Raw genomic sequence first — 17,013 nt, 5'->3', positions numbered from 1 at the left:
AAAAAACCGCATCAAAATTCGTTGCCTAGTTTCAAAGACTTAAGCATACAAAGGGACATAGGGACGGACATAGGGACAGAGCAAGCGACTTTGTTTTATAATAATTGTATTTGAGAGATACAATAATTCGGCTATTTTTTTCTTTAATTTTCTTTAAATCATTCTAACCAATCCGAACCAATTGCTACCCCTATATATTTTATATGATTCCCTATAAATGTTTGTTTGTTTGTTTGTTACGCTTTCGTGCAAAAACTACCGAATGGATTTGAATAAAACTGTAGAACTATATAGCTCATACATCAGAACAACACATTAGCTATAATTTATAAAGATATATTTAAAAAGTTTAATTTAATCTGACATTTCGCTTCTCCATCTACAATCATCATTTAGAACCAGAAGATTTCTGTGAAATTTAAATTAAATAAATGCATGGCCGCCTTTTCTAATATACTCAATGAATTATGACTATTTTACACTTAAAAAATTGAAAACTGTGCGTATTTCTGATATACTCAATGAATTATGACACATACACTTTAAAAAATTGAAAACTGTGCGTATATTATAGCTGTGTGAAACAATCCCTTCGAGTGTTATGGAAGGGAGATAAGTGTGATCTTATAGAGCTGGAGTCTATAAAGCGGTGTTTGTTACTTATAATCCCAGTGAAGCGGGCGGGTATCAAGCTAGTTGGAAATATTTTTAATGGGGAAAATTAGTAAGGTGACAAGTTAAAATTTTTAATTTAAGACTAAAAAAATGTATATAAATCAAATATGGTGCTAGCAATGGGAAAATCAGGATGCCATAACCTTACCATGCATTGTCATCCATACTAAATGTGCATGCAAAATTTCAGCTCAATCGGAAACCGGGAAATGAATCAAATTTGATTTGCAAGATTTGATTACATACTTGTAAAGAACTGTTATTACTATGTAAAGAAGTACCTAATACTTAGAGGTAGGTATAATATGTTTTAGCTACATATCATATTAATAATGCAAGCTTATCTCTTGTTAGTTGGAGCTACGAAATGAACTGATACTGACTATACATATAATTGCTTGCTGAGTCACTATAAAATATATCGTACCTACTTTCATTTTATAAATTTGCAACATTTACAATACATATAATAAACTAACCCACAAAAACCAATGTATATATAGATTTTAATAATTATATACAATCACATTCTCTTTATAATTACATTTCCATACGTAGATTTATTTTTCTCCGAAATAATTTTGTGTGAACGCCGGAACTTTTATGAGCTATAAGGTATGGACCATATTATGCTCAACTTACCTATATAAAAGAGAAGTAATGGGATATTATAATTTCGAAAATACCTCATGATATCGTTAGACGCAATAAACCTAATGGATCGAGCTTAAACAAGTGAAAACAAACAATTGACTAAGTTAATTGTTGAAATACCATGTATAGACGCTGTTTATTACTCTGTCACATTACACATACATACATAACTGATATTCCCATATAATACATGCTATACAATTTCCGCATAACTTGCGCTCTCACGGGTAAACAGTAATGTTTACGAAAAAATGTTCAAACAAAAGTTGTTTAATTTTTTATCAGAAACATTTTTTACATATAATTTTGTTCTATCTCTAACGGTTTACGAAATGGGTCCTACAAATCCTAGACTCAATAAACCTATGTTGCTCATTTACAAACTCGACCTCACTTTTTACGTTCTTAGCTAGCTATAAAAATTTTAGCTTGATATCTCTTTTCGTTTTTGAGTAATCGTGATGACAGACAAATAGACGAAAGACAGACAGACAAACAACCGGAAATGGACTAATTAGGTGATTTTATAAACACCCATACCAAAATTTTGTTCATAGCATCAATATTTTCAAGCGTTACAAACTTGGGACTAAACTTAGTATACCTTAATATATTTCATATGCATGTTATAACCCTAAATAATTCATAGATACGAAAATCCCATGGATTTTTTAATTGAATGACAAGTTTCTTAGATATCGACTAAAACTTTCGTTAAATATCACCCTTCGTATACGATTTTCGTCAATATTTCAAAAAATATACGTCCAAAATTTAAACGGACCCGATTTTTCAGTATCAGAGTATCATATTTTATAGGTCAAAATTACTCTAAAAATAATTTTAAGCCAAATCGAGCCCAAGAAAAAATTTTTAATTTTTGAAATTTTCTTATCACAACAAACAAACTTTGCTTCGGAATTTGATAAAACTCATATAGAGTAATTTTGACCCGAAAAGTACAAAAATTGTGTTTATTTTACGATTAGGAGAGTAATTTTTGAGATATCACCTAAAATCGTATACGAAAAACTTATAATAATTCCATCAAACAATCCTAAATACTTTAAATTTCCATCTGATTGATTTTACGACTAAACGACAAATATCTGATACGTATCCTGATATGTATGTTGTATTACTTTTCTTCATTACTCTCCTAAATATACCCCAATTCAAATTTTGGAAAGATATCCAACTATGTTTAAATATCGATATCAAAATAGGTGACAAAAAAAACGAAAATCTGTTGAAATCTCCACATGAAAATACATTTTTTACAATAAAAAAATACTTATTATATACAAATTATATTGTAAAACATTCAAACAAAAGAATTTTTATATATTTTTATAATAAAATAATATTATGACTTAAGTACAGAAAATGCAAGGTTGCTGAAAAAAAAATACACATACAAAGCAACATATTAGAATATAAAGTAATATACGCAACTCAAAAACTTCTACACACGAGTCGAGAACAGAAGAATAAGTATTATAAAAACCTACACAGTACCGTGTACCGTGTTCCATGTACCACCACAAATATGTCCATAATAAGATGAACAAGACGTTTAAAATATCGTTTCAAAATAAATAACACGAAAGAAAAAAAAAAAACAAATATACAAACAAACGTATTATAAGATATATAAATATACAACACCAAGCTATATAGCAGGAAGGCATCAAGGACATTGTGTACAAACACCGAACGAAGCGAAGTGAATGCATATGCTATAATCATAATATACTTCGAATTTATAATATTATTTCTGATATACCTAAACATAGTACAAAAAAAAAATATATATCCCCTTATACATCCACACATCATGAAAAAATACCTGTGTTAACGTTATATAGTTAGTCATGCGCATGAAAAATACTTCAAGAAAACGTTAATGGCTCTATCGGTAAGAATTTATACTAAAATGATTTAAGAACGCTATAAAAAAAAGTTTTGAAAAATATACAAGAAAGTTTTTATATGTCAAAAATAAAACAAATGACTAAACGGCGTTATATTCTTGGTGTATGTTCCTCCTATCGGTGGTAATACGAACTAAAATTGCCATCACTTATGATAAATACACATATAACAAATTTTAAAACATATTTAGTAAAGAATGGCTAATTATTTTCAAAAATCATGGTTTTTAATTATTTTCAACGAAAAAAATATTAAAGATAAAGATACCTAATATTCACTAAATAAAACTTACGCAGTGATTCCAGGCATGTACCCTTATTGTCCTTGATCCTTTTGGAATTAAACACGGCTCATTTGAAGGGTACAAAAGTAAACTTGAAGATGCGCCTTTCCAATTTATTCTGAGGCTTGAAATATTACCATTGGCTATCTGAAATTCAAGGAAAAAAAGTTATATCGAATTCTTTCCATGTTTTTTATCAAATCTGTTATACTTCATAGAGAATTTAATTTGTCCCCTTAAATTTGATGTGCGTTTCATAGATGTACGATTTTTCGTTGGGAAATTATGAGGAATTTTATAAGCAATGATAAATATGCAATAAAATCAAAGTATGTCGAAATATCTTCGAATGTATAGAAAATACAACAAAGTATCTGTTATACTATTCGCACCGTGCGTGAGTTTTATAGGAGGCGTTTCTATGGTAACGATACACTACTTTAATTATAGAATTGTATGGATACATATATTATAATTGTATAGATGGCATTTATAACTTACATTGAAAATTTAATATTATTGTTTCAAAAATTTAAATAAATAATTATGATAATTTATATTTGAAAAATAATATTTGTGCAATTTGATTTCTTATTTTCACAATTTTTAATGCATTAATTAAGTTTAATTAATGAGTGTTTTTCAATAATTTTAATTTGACATTTTCTATAACATTAACATGTAAAGAACTGCAAATTAGTCATAACAGCCTTCTTTATCGCCAAAATTTTTCACTGGAAGCACTGGCATCGATTTTATTGTCCCTACCATGACTACGCACACAACGAATAGTATCGTCTATAGACTATAGTATCTGTTTCTATATCATATCGTCATTGTATTAAACGCCATATATATCTTACCGTGTAGCTAACTAGATTAAAAGACTACATTCGCACGTTTTCTCTACTAAACTGCTGTAAATATAGATCTGTTAAACGGTCTATGTAGAGCAAGAGAGATTATTAGCTATCGTGTAGAGAGCTTTAGTACATAGCTTTAACTATAGCATATTTTATGGGAGCTTGGTAGATGGAGGGACAGCTAAATCGATCGCAGCGATATTATCTTATAAAATTTACAATACATGTAAATGGTATAGTAAATGACAAATTAAAATTATTGAAAAATAGCAATTAATGAAACTTATTGCATTAGAAATTGTGAAAATAAGAAACGAAATTGCATAAATAATATTTTTTAAATGTAATTTAATATAATTACTTATTTAAATTTGATATACCTAGACACAGTATAAAAAAAATTATCCCTTTATACACATATCTTGAAAAAATACGTCTGTGAACGTTATAGTTAGCCATGCGCATGAAAAATACTTCAAGAAAACGTTATTGCCTCTATCGGTAAGAATTTATACTAAAATGATTAAGAACGCTATAAAAAAAAGTTTTGAAAAATGTCAAAAAAATAACAAATGACTAAACGGCGTTATATTCTTTGTGTATATTCCTCCTATCGGTGGTAATTGAAACTAAAATCGCTAACACATATAATAAATATACATTAAAAAGTTTAAAATATGTATTAAAGAAAATTTCATATCCGGAAACAATGTTGGAAGAAACATGACTTGAAAAATTCATGCATTTTAATTAGCTTTAACTATTATAAATATATACATAACATTTAATATATGAGCTTATACAGTTATTATTAATAACTGTGCATATGAAATCCAATGTCACTGTATATACGAGATCATTCAATAGTTTAAGCTGTAAGCCTTCAATACATGAAATTCAAAGCACATTTTTATTTTATTATATAAATATATACGCATCTTTTGAAAAATTTTCAAAAACCTATCCTAAGATCGTATAATAGATGATGAAAATGAGATATCAACTAGAAAAATTGCCCCGGGATAGCACTTCTTGTAGAAGATTTAATCTAATTCTCAGAAATAACTCGAACAATCGTCAAAAGAACAGATACATTTATATTTTCTAGGTTAAAATACTTCTAGAATAAATTTTTTATCCAAATCGAAAATAAAAAAAGTTTTTTCGATTTTTTGTAATTTTCTTAATCGATACCTTTTGAGTTTAGACCCCAAATTTACAAAACGATTGGAAAAACAATTTTTGAAATGTCACCGAAATCCCTATACGAAAAACTCCAATTTTGAAATGATTCTAATATATCTCGATATATCAGATTTTTTATATATTTCTTATGTTTTTTCTAATTTTAATTACCTCGTTATTTGCGGAAATCTTAGTTGATTTTGCGTAGTTTGGACTGAAGAACTTGTTTCAAGATATCACCCCTCATACACCATTTTTCATTCGAAAAGACCAATTTGAATTTTTTTCTGGTTCCAAATGCCCAACTTACTCTAAAAAATCATTTTCATCCAAAAATTAAATAGTGATTCACCCACCAGACGTATAATTTCCTATAATGAAGGGGGGAGTGTCATTAGGAATGATGAAAATTGACTAACTACTAATCTTTGCCAAATTTTGTCTCAACGATAAATATTTTTAATCATTACAAACTTTAAAACTAAATTTAAAATACTCGCATAATGCATTATAGATATATGTATATGCAGGGTATAAAAACTTTAGACTGAGCTAAATATATTCGGATATAGATACATGCAGAGTATAAAAAGTATAGACTAAACTTAATATACCCTTAATATATAATATTAAAAATGTGTTTTTATAGTTTGTTATATAACAAAACAAATGAATAAACGGCGTTACTTTATCTATGTATATTCATCCTATCGGTAATAATTGAAACTAAAATCGCCAACTCATATAATAAATACATATAAAAAGTTTTTAAAACATATATAAATAAAAGAAAATTTCATATCCGGAAACAAACTTTAAAAAAAAAAAACATGGCTAATTATCTTGTGAAAAATCATTCAAATTTAATTAGCTTCAACGAAACCAAATATATATTATTAATATAATATGTGTATAATGAAGTGAGTTAAGATTCTTTTGCAGTTTTTCCCGCATATAATAAAAGTGTGTATATGTATATATATTATAACAAAATATACTCTGTATGTTGTCTAGTCTAGGCGTTTCCGCTGGGGTCAGAATGATTCGGTTTATTGTATATTCAACTGTTCGGACGATTTTGTTGACGAAGATACACGAATACCATTATAAAATAAAATAATCTAGCATCTACGTGCTTTTGCTCCAGCGTATTGGTAAATGAAATTATACGACGACGCATATTTATTATTAAAGGCATAGTCTAGATGGCGTTTTAACTCAACATATTATATACTGAACTACACACAACATAGGGAAGGTAAGAGATATACCATACATATATATTACCCTTTATATTACATATAATATGTATATATATATATTGTTTTATGTTAATTTCACTTTAAGTATTTTTCACCCCTGTGATTAAAAAATTTTCGTGTAAATTGTGTGTCAAATACCCTCGTGTATTAATAAATATGTGCAATTGTTTTATATTATTTATAGTGCAACAAGTAATTTAAGTTTTTTAGTTGTCAAGTCTAAATGGAAGTGATCTGAATTCTAAAAGGAAATTATATTTTGTTTCTTCAAACATATAACAGGTCATTTGCTTTTGTTTTATATATATATATCTACATATAAACGATTTTCAACTGTTTTTTTCTTCATTTGTTTTTTTAAATCGTTTGTCAATTGTTTTTTTTATTTTATTTATATTTTTAAGAAAGCTTTTTTTTTATTTTAATATTGGAAATGTCAAATTAACCTACAATTTCAATTTTTTTTATATGATTTTTATAATATTTTATATATAGTGAGTTTATGTAGAAACATTAGGACTTGTAAGATTGTGTTGTTGGTATTATCATGTCGAGGAACCACCGTTGTAGAGACATGACGATACACATATAACAACTGTCAGCCGGTACTGCGCCCCATGGGGACCCTTTAGCATATACACAAACCATTTATATACAATATATAACTCATATATAATATAAAAATGTGTATTTACATTTTGCAAAATGTCGGTCGTTTGTGTGACAATTTTTTTTGTTTCCATTTTCAATATATGCAAATTGCATTTTAAACAATTGTGTTACAATGATTCAACATATTTTCTTTTTAATGTAATTTAATTACATTTTAGTTAAATATGATGTAACCTATTTTCACGTTTTCATCCCCTCCGTTTTCTTTAGATTTTCACGTTTTTTCTAAGACAGTTTTATAATTTTACACTTGCTTTTATATATTTAACATCAAATAATATGTTTTCTTAGTTTATCAATTAATAAAATCAATATCAAAGGTTACCAATTTTGTCAATATTTGGAATATGATAAATATTTAGAAAATTTTTCGATTTTATGCTCATTAATTTAGAGGGTGGATTGTAACAACATTATCCAAGATAATTGAGTTAATTGTTAACTGTTCTTGAGAAAATTCGTTACAGTTGAAATCTCAGGAGTTTATTTTGTAAAGTGACACTAAAAGTGCGCCGGCTTCCTGTTTGTTCACATTTTCACAAAAATAGGAGTTTTTCAGATAGCTCTTGGGATTGTGCAGGGTTGTTCACATATAGTGTTCCTTCAAATCCTGCTAAAAAAGGAGGATCAAATTGGGGTTTGATTCCAATTTTAATATCTACGGACCCTCATAATTTTCCAATTTGAAATGTCCAATGGAAAAATTGTCAAAATAACATGATATGCTTAGGTATAAAATATATGATTGTGTCACGTGCAAGGCGATCAATTGACTAATATCCCTGTAAACAAAGAAAGTAAAAAATTGATAAACTTGCCTTAGTTAAAAAGTTATTCTAAAAAAACATCGAACCAAAAAAATATATAATTCACCCTACAATTTTCCCGATACTTTTTGTACAAACACTACATATGTGAAAATTTGCAACTTCTAAATTTTCAAACAGTAGCGAGTTTTCTGAAAACAACATAATCTAACGTCAAAGCTTCTCAAAATTTTCTCAATCATCATAGAAATCACCCAATTCAGCGGGAAAATTCAGACGATAGCACAATTTTCTCGAGGAAAACAAAATGAAATTAAAAATCATATTGTTAAATTTTTTTAAATACATATTTTATAAACACAATTTTAAAGATTTAATTAGAAAGCTAAAAATCTACGTCGTTTATGCAGAACTAGATATTTTTCCAAAACATCTTTTTCTATAAAATCCCGACAAAATTTTTGGTCGGTTCTTGCAAGCTTCAATGAACCCTTTCCCCTTTCACGAACGAAGCGTAAAAAATCATTAATTTTCATGAAATTTCGAATTTTTGCCATACTTGTAACTGTTACCTTTTTCGAATTGAAGAATCAATTGCTAGCAAAATCAAATCGAAAAACTATTTGGGTTTTCTTAACTTAAACAGATATTTTGACAAATTTCCAACCCAGCGAAAATTATATATATTTTGAAGTGACTTATATTTTATACTAAATGAAAATATTTCCCTCTAAACATTAGGTTCCATTTTCAATGAGTAACTGGTCCACATTGAAAAATACAGATGGCGGCACGCGACAAAAAAGCGCCTGCTGGAAGTGGTATCACTAACAAGAGACAAAATAGTGGAGTATCCCCTGTTCCATTACGTGAAAATAATTCTCCACTAACAAATACAAGCGCCAACACAACAATGCCAGCAACGTCTCAAACCGAAACATCGTCTACAGAAGCAAATCTTACAGAAAATGATTCCGAGGCATCAACACAGTCAAATGAAGATAAAACAGATACAAAAAAGGGAGCTAAAGCAAAAGATGACTTACAAACTAAAAAACCAGAAACACAAACTGCTTCTTCAACAGACACAGCTGGTGCAGCAAAAGCTACTCCAAAACGTGGTGGACGTCGATTGCCACCGCCAAAACGTAATGTTGGCATCAAAAATAAGTTAAAAACAGACTTAAAAGCAAAAAGTAAAGTTGTTAGGCGTAAACCAATTGCAAAGCGAATAACAACTGCAGCAAATATCGAATTTGAAGAAAATCCTGAAAAGAAAACCACATTAATGAAAAATGGTATAAAAAATACGACCAAATTAAATAAAAAAGAGACAACTACAACCAGCTCCGATGAAAATAAACCTGTTACACCTACGAAAGTTGTAAAGAAAAAACAAACAAAATTAACTAATTGGGGTAAAAAACTTGGTGAATTTTCACCAACCATTGTTGAAAAACATTTAGAAAATTTGGATCAAGTTATTAATGAAATGATAGCCAAAGTTTCGGCAGCATCCGATAACGAAGATGACGAGAAAAAAGAGAGTGAGAAAAAATCTGAACCTGAGAAAGCTGCTCCTTCACAAAAACCTGAAAATGAGAAATCAACGGAAAATCAAACAGCGTCACCAGCAACGGAGACAACAACGCCCCCAGCAACGACTACAACAACGCCACCGGCATTGACGGCAACAACGCCATCAGTAACGGTAACGACCCCAACTAAAAAAGGTCGTAAAATAGTCAAGAAAAATATCCTTGGTCAAACTGCAGCTAAAAAACGACAAGAGTCAGCTAAACGACAAAAAATGGAAGAACAAATAGCAAAAGATACCGAATTAGATTCAGATGCTCAAAATGTAATAAATCAATTAGGTTTAGTTGTAACTGCTGCCAACCTAGAAAAGACTGTTGAAATAAAGAAACGTCGGCGGCATAGTATTGAAAAGGCCGCGAATTTCAGTTTAAACGATACCAAACGCTTAAACACTGTTTTACAACCGGACTTCACTACACAATTATTAAGTACAACCGTACCACGAAGTGGAAGTCCTCGTTCAAAACGTGGTGGAACTCGACTGGCTCGACTAGCTCGTTCTACTGGCGTTGAATTATTACGCATGGGAAAACGAAGTCCATATAGTACGCGTTCCGATTCCCCAGCACGAATTCTACGTAACGGGAAACACAGAAAACTAAAAGATTCACAATTACTTGATGGGACGGAACTCGAACATAAGAAAAAGCGTCGTATACACTCAGATTCTCGAGAAGGTAGTGAAGTATCAAAGAATTCTGGATATTGGTCTGAATCAGAGAGTAGTTATTGTGAAAGCACAGTATCTGCGATTGAAAATGGTGTTCCAGATATTCAATTGGATATTGATCCATTAAAACCGTTAGATGATAAAAAGGAACCAGAAACTCCAACCGAAATTAAAAATGAAGAACTTCCTACGGCTGTTGTATTGGAAACTTCAATGCCCGAAGATATGCAAACCGATAATATTGACAGTGAAAATAATAATAGTAAAATTGAGATCAAAGATAAATTGATCGATGTTGAAGAATGTATTCCCGAAAAAGTGATAATTTTAAATAAAATGGCGAAAAATTTTAATGATGTTCAAGACACTGCTACGGATGTTGCATGGAAAAAATCACCACGTGATGATTGTCAGAAAAACCTGAAAGATGAGAAAATTGAAGAGTTGAAAGTAGATGATAATAGCACTGATATAGAAATAGTTGATGATAATAATAAGACTGTCAGTACAAAACCGTTATCCTCCGAAGAGAAAACTGATACGAAAGAGGAAAAAACGATAGATAATGATAATGACATTTTAGATATAAGTGATAATTCAATTAATTTTAATAATTCCATTGAGAATACTTCAGATTTTGTATTAAAACTAGAGCTAAGTAGTGAAGATATTTCACTTTCACCAGAAAAAGATCCTTTAGCCGATGACGATGATGACCAAGCAATCAAGGACGAAACGTTAAAAGTCCTAGAAAATATGGTAGATAAAATCTCCGATGACGATTTCATGGAAAACGATAGTAAACTAACCGATGAACTGAAAGAAAATACAATTGAAAACATATTAAAATCCATAGACGTTCCAATGGAACCAACACCCACAGTGATTATAAACGATTCGGTCTTAAAATCACTCGATCTGAACACGGTAGATGTCACCTCAAAATCCGTCGAACCGTCGAAGAATTCATTAGAAAATATATTAATTACTGCTCACACAAATTTAATAATTGAAACACCAGAGAACCAAGTCATTAAAGAAAGTATACTGAACGCGCTTGGATTACAAAGTTTGAAAGCTGCCGCTGAAGCTAAAGTTGCGGCGAAAAGTAAAAGAATACTTAATCGGAATACGGCTCAAGGAACAACAGATAGTTCATATACGGGAACATTAAAGACTGTTATTAAGATAAATCGTTCACCAGAAAAGAAAAAGGGACGTGGACATTTAAAGATGACGTTTCAGAAGAGTAAATCGAAGAATTATACTTCGAATGGTGGAGATTTGGAGGGTGCTGGTAGCTCTCCTGATATGGATAATAATACTTACTACAAAGTTATGAAAGAGGTATGTTTATTTATTTATTTAACTATTAAATCAATTTTTTTAAATTTTTGTTACGTCATTCTTAAAAAGGCACGTGTGTTAGTATTCGAGATTTAAATTTAATATATCAGCTACAGAACTATTTATTTAAACGGCATTTAACAGAAATAAAAATCACAAGTTTTTTTTATTGATTCGAAAAATTAATATCCATCCGTTTTTGACGGGACACGTAATAGATCGAATTCGTGATTTTTCCATTTCTTCTTAAGAAAAGGAAGTAAAATTTGTTTTACTAGGTTGCCATTCCCTGAATGAAAATTTACACTTTTCATTTTCAATTTTAACGATTGTATAATAAACAAAATTGAGCATCAATTGTTGAAAATAAAAATTTTGACTTAAAATTCTGAAAAACTAGAAATGTTTAAGCCTCAAATAAAAGCTGCCAGTCGAATTAAACAACGTTTACGCAGTTGGGTATGTTTCGTTAAATTCATAAAAATATCGATAGTTTTTTGATAAATTTTACAAAAAAAAAAAAAAAACGTGTCAAAAAAAATTCTAACCAACTATAATTTTTTTTACCTAAAAATCAAAGCAATCTTGGATTATAAGTGATAATTTTTTTTTGCAGGTCAATAATGCTGCTTGGAGTACCGGAGCACAATCATCAGATACAGCTGGTGCGAATCGAAAATCACATTATCCTTCTAATCGCTCTAACACTGGTAATTTGTTAAGGGTTTTGGGCATTCCAATAATAATTAATTCATTAATAAAATTAATAGCAAAATTTAAGAAAATTCAGGCGCTGGTTTTTTTATATTAAATTTGTAAAATTATTTTTGAAAATATGATAAACCTTGAATATTTTTTTACGTCTATTAAACCTAGACTTTTGTGACAACATTATATTGAAATTTCTACCCATAATACCTGATTAGGAAAAATTTGATACCGAAAATTAGGTTAAGGAATGTAATCAAAAATACTCCGAGATGATGATTGGCTTGGAAGTGTCAGATAATTCTGAGAGGCTGTGAAAGTCCGGGAATTTTAATATCGATCAAGGAAAATTTATCAGAATACGACGAAAATAGAAATTTCTGCATTTTTCAAATAGAATAATTTTAGATTATAATACTTAGAAAAAAATCTACGGATTTTTTCTAAAAAGCATATAAAAGTCAGGAAATTCCGTAAGCAATATTCGAAGGCCACTCTTAAAGCTTCGAAGCGTGGATAGCTTGAGATGTTACACTCTTGCATATGCAGTCATTATTCACTCTAGATTTCCATCGTTTCAATTTCCACTTCATAATCAGAGGTAGATTATGTAGTGGATATGTACATCTCGATTTCGTATTTCCGTAACATTTTCAAAAATAATTTTACATAGCTCAAAACTTACTAACGGTAATTGAAATATGGCAGAGGTCAATTAAAAAAAACTTTTCAAAATAATTCGCTTTACAAAACAATTGCATGAATTTTTAAATAAACGCTAAATTTTGTACAAAAAAATTTTGCTTTCCATATTTAATATATATTTTTCAAAATAGATGGTAGCAGTGAACATATGTCAGATGAAGGTGGGGCTGGTGATGGGGAAGAAGCTTCTGGTAGCTCTGGTAAAGCTAAAACACTTGTCATACCAGAGAAAGCCAGTTCATTTAGTATTCACCCACAACGATTATGTCGTGACGAATGTTGTTATTGCTTTGGTCGTTTTGGATTATTCGATACACCATGTCATATAGCTCAAATGAAAAGCTCAGAAAGACAACGAAAAATTTTAGAAAGTAAATAAATTGACATCGAAAATTTTTTGGAAATTATTTCTAATAACTTTTGAATTTTTGTTTTAGTTGAAAAACATTTAACACCCGATTCATGTTTGTGTGACGCTTGTTATCGACATGTCGATCGTAAGGCGAATGTTCCGTCCTACAGTAAGCAGCAATTTAAACGTAGTAATTCGGCTGGACCAACAAATGTTGGACCACGGATATGTCATGCGCTTGGTTGCCAGCAGGATGCAACGCATAGTGTGCGAAGAAAATGGATATTGAAGATGAAACGGAATATTCAACAAAGTGTGAGTTAAATTTTAAGATTATTTAAGAGCTGTCTTAAAATGGCGATTAATAATTTGAATATTTTTTTTTCTTCTTTTAGGTCCAATTTGATTTGGATCCAACACAAGGTTTACATTCGATACCAGTATGCGAAACACATTTCGAAGCGCTAGAACGTTTAATGGCATGTGCAATGTGTAAAAGACGTTTGCCACGTAATCATGCCCATTCAATTGGTTTCCCTGAAGCGGAAACACTCAATGAAGCATTTGAACAACATAAATTGCCCATACGTTTAGCCACGGCCAGTGCGAGTACTTCCACAGATGGTGCTGGAGGTGATGATAATAAAAATATGAATAGTGGATGTAGTGTTGTTTGTAAATTATGTAATTATTGGGCGTCATTGTTGTTGAAACCGCCGGATAATGCTCGATCACATACAATTTCATTTTTTGAAAGTTACGAGAAAAGGTAAAAAATATGTAATGAGATACATTTTTTTAAGGAGACTTATACTTTTTCTAGAATAAACCTAGGTTAGGTTAGAGTGGCTGTCCTGGGGTGGGGCACACTTAGACCAAAGGGTCCGTTATGTGTCCGGCAGCCTTGTGCCATTTCCGGCAAGCTCGTCGACTCCCACAATTATCTGGAAAGTCTAAAAAGCAGAGCTAAAGTATTTAGCTCTGCTTGGCTCAGAATTATCCTAAACAAACTAGAGCGAATTAAAACTAAAATGTTTTTCGTTTTTTACAGATTATTACACTTCCACGATGGTGAACTGATAGATGACCCAGAAACCGATGACACAACATCTTTCACAGTTCCAAAACTTGATAGAGATATCAATAAACAAGCAGGGAAGAAAAACAGGAAAAAACTATCAAAAACGTTAAGCACTAAACACAGTATCTCTTCCGAACAACCACCACAATCTCAAGAAACTAGCAATGACCCCCCACCATTAACTGCAATAACAACAAATGAATCAAGTGGGGGTACCTCTTCTGCATTACCTGAAGAAATAGTTCAACCCGAATTAATGGAAACAGATCCTCCATCACGACCAGAAAACACAACAGATAATTCAACACAGTCGCAACGAGTGCCTTCAACAGATGAAAATCGACAAAAATCGCGGTCCAATTCACCAAAATTAGATACAGAAAATGATGTACCAGAAGCTCAACGTACAAATAAAGAAGTGCCTCAAAAAGCAATATTTCTACGGCGTTTACCTAAAGATTCTAAATATATTGTAGAATTACATAAAGTGTCAAATAAGGATAATAATCCACCAAAAAAGTTCGCACCATCTTCGGCTTTGTCTGGCTCGAATCAAAAAGTTGTGGAACGCTTGGAAACGAATCCATCAATCTCCGTTCGGCAATTATTCCCCGGCGAAGATGATCTATCGTTACAAGGTTCCGTGGAATTTGGCAACGTGAAGGAACGTACTCCTGAAGGTTGGGAAAAGTGCGCGATGACGATCCAATATGATCACGATACTAAACGTTTATGGCAAGAATTACAAAAACCGTATGGCAACCATAGCAGTTTTCTACGGCATTTGATACTTTTAGAAAAATATTTTCGAAATGGTGACTTAATTTTAACTCCAAACGCCAGTCACCATGCGACAAATTATTGTGAAAGCGTACAAAATCGTTTACGGGCATACGATAATATACCATCACATGGGGCTACTAACATGCAACCCTTAGCAATGTTACCATTTAATACCCCTCCAAGTACGCTTCCACGGAAACAGACCATCAGTCAGAGTGGTATAATCACTGGGATTGGGAATAATTCGACGACAATTAAACCCCAAATTCCAAAAACAAGTACACCACTTCTCGGAAATAGTTATATGCCCCCCAATTTTGTATCACCTGTAAATATACTTCGTCAACAACGACCTCCAAGTGTACCACCCGGTTTAATTCAACTACAACAACCCTCCAGTGCACCAACGGTCTCAAGATCGCAAAGTACGATACTTCGTTTTCCAACCAACGTAACGGCGCCTAATCGTCGGCCATTTATGGCAAATCGTGTACATAAACAAATCCAACGACCGACACTTATACCCTTAACACAGAATAAAGTAGCAGCAACAATTACGTCAGGTGCTTTAACACAAAAATCAATTGGGGGTGATATAAAACGACCCCCAGGTTTAGTACAAGTAATGTCCGGTGGTAAAGCATATCATTTATCGATTAGCGATTATAATCGTATGTGTGCGATTAAACAACGTGAAGGAATTGATTTACGACCCATCCCTAAAAAAATTGTTTCGAGTGGTGGTCAAACAAATACAACATCGGGTGTTTTAAATACGGTATCAGTTTTACGGCAACGATCACCGAATTTAACGGCACAAATTACACCAAAGGATAATTTAGGACCAAATAACAATAATAATAATACGAAAAGTGTTTTAGACCAATTAAAATCAAGTGTTCAAAATTTAAATGAAAGTGTTACGCTTCAATCATCACCACCGAATTTAACACAAATTGATACTTCCAATCCAAATAACCCTCCTACTACCGAACAGAAAAAACATGTTATGATTCTTCCAAAAATCCCAAAATCCTTAACAGTTATACCACAAACAGTGCGCAAATCAATTGACACATCTCCAAATCATTCTGCTACCACTGCTGTTGTTATACCAACAACAACGTGCACTCCCTTTACAAATACAAATACCTTACCCTCCGCCGCAACAGCCGCTTCATTGAACAATAATAAGCAACCTTCCTGATAACTGATTTTATATTTATAAATTTAAAAAATCAAAAAAAAATAATATTTAATTATTACAACTGAGATATTCAAGTGCCTGACAATTTTCAAAATGAAGTTTTTTGTTTAAAAAAAATAATTAATTGCCTTAATTTATCCTAAAACTTAATTACTAAGCAAAATAAACTCGTTTTTGTAACTCCAAAGAATTTGTACGTAATGGAAAAGTGAAAAAAAAAAACTATGAAGAAAAGTAAATGAATGCTCCCTCGTTCTCCTTTCCT

General features: G+C 31.1%; 1 protein-coding gene across 3 annotated transcripts; it reads left to right on the top strand.

Moving 5' to 3' along the window:
- The first annotated feature begins 6,741 nt into the window (after positions 1–6,741).
- Positions 6,742–17,013, top strand: LOC123298996. 3 transcript variants are annotated; one of them, XM_044881102.1, is made up of 7 exons: positions 6,742–6,853; positions 9,038–11,912; positions 12,529–12,577; positions 13,457–13,696; positions 13,763–13,992; positions 14,073–14,446; positions 14,729–17,013. In XM_044881102.1, exons 2-7 carry the CDS (start codon positions 9,081–9,083, stop codon positions 16,746–16,748), a joined length of 5,745 nt encoding a protein of 1,914 aa, XP_044737037.1. In that variant the 5' UTR covers positions 6,742–6,853; positions 9,038–9,080; the 3' UTR covers positions 16,749–17,013. The 3 variants fall into 3 exon arrangements, with proteins under 3 accessions (XP_044737037.1, XP_044737035.1, XP_044737036.1); XM_044881100.1 differs by having other exon boundaries at positions 12,529–12,622; XM_044881101.1 differs by lacking the exon at positions 6,742–6,853 and adding an exon at positions 7,024–7,139 and having other exon boundaries at positions 12,529–12,622.

The sequence above is a fragment of the Chrysoperla carnea genome, chromosome 4, assembly GCF_905475395.1.
Source record: "Chrysoperla carnea chromosome 4, inChrCarn1.1, whole genome shotgun sequence".
Lineage (NCBI taxonomy): Eukaryota > Metazoa > Arthropoda > Insecta > Neuroptera > Chrysopidae > Chrysoperla > Chrysoperla carnea.
This window is presented reverse-complemented; position numbering and strand designations above follow the sequence as displayed.

Excerpts from the sequence above, each read along its gene's own strand:
- LOC123298996 (XM_044881100.1), top strand. The coding sequence starts at position 9,081 with ATGGCGGCACGCGACAAAAAAGCGCCTGCTGGAAGTGGTATCACTAAC. Across the intron at positions 11,913-12,528 it reads ACTACAAAGTTATGAAAGAG|GTCAATAATGCTGCTTGGAG; the intron begins GTATGTTTATTT and ends TTTTTTTTGCAG. Across the intron at positions 13,697-13,762 it reads ACAACGAAAAATTTTAGAAA|TTGAAAAACATTTAACACCC; the intron begins GTAAATAAATTG and ends TTTTTGTTTTAG.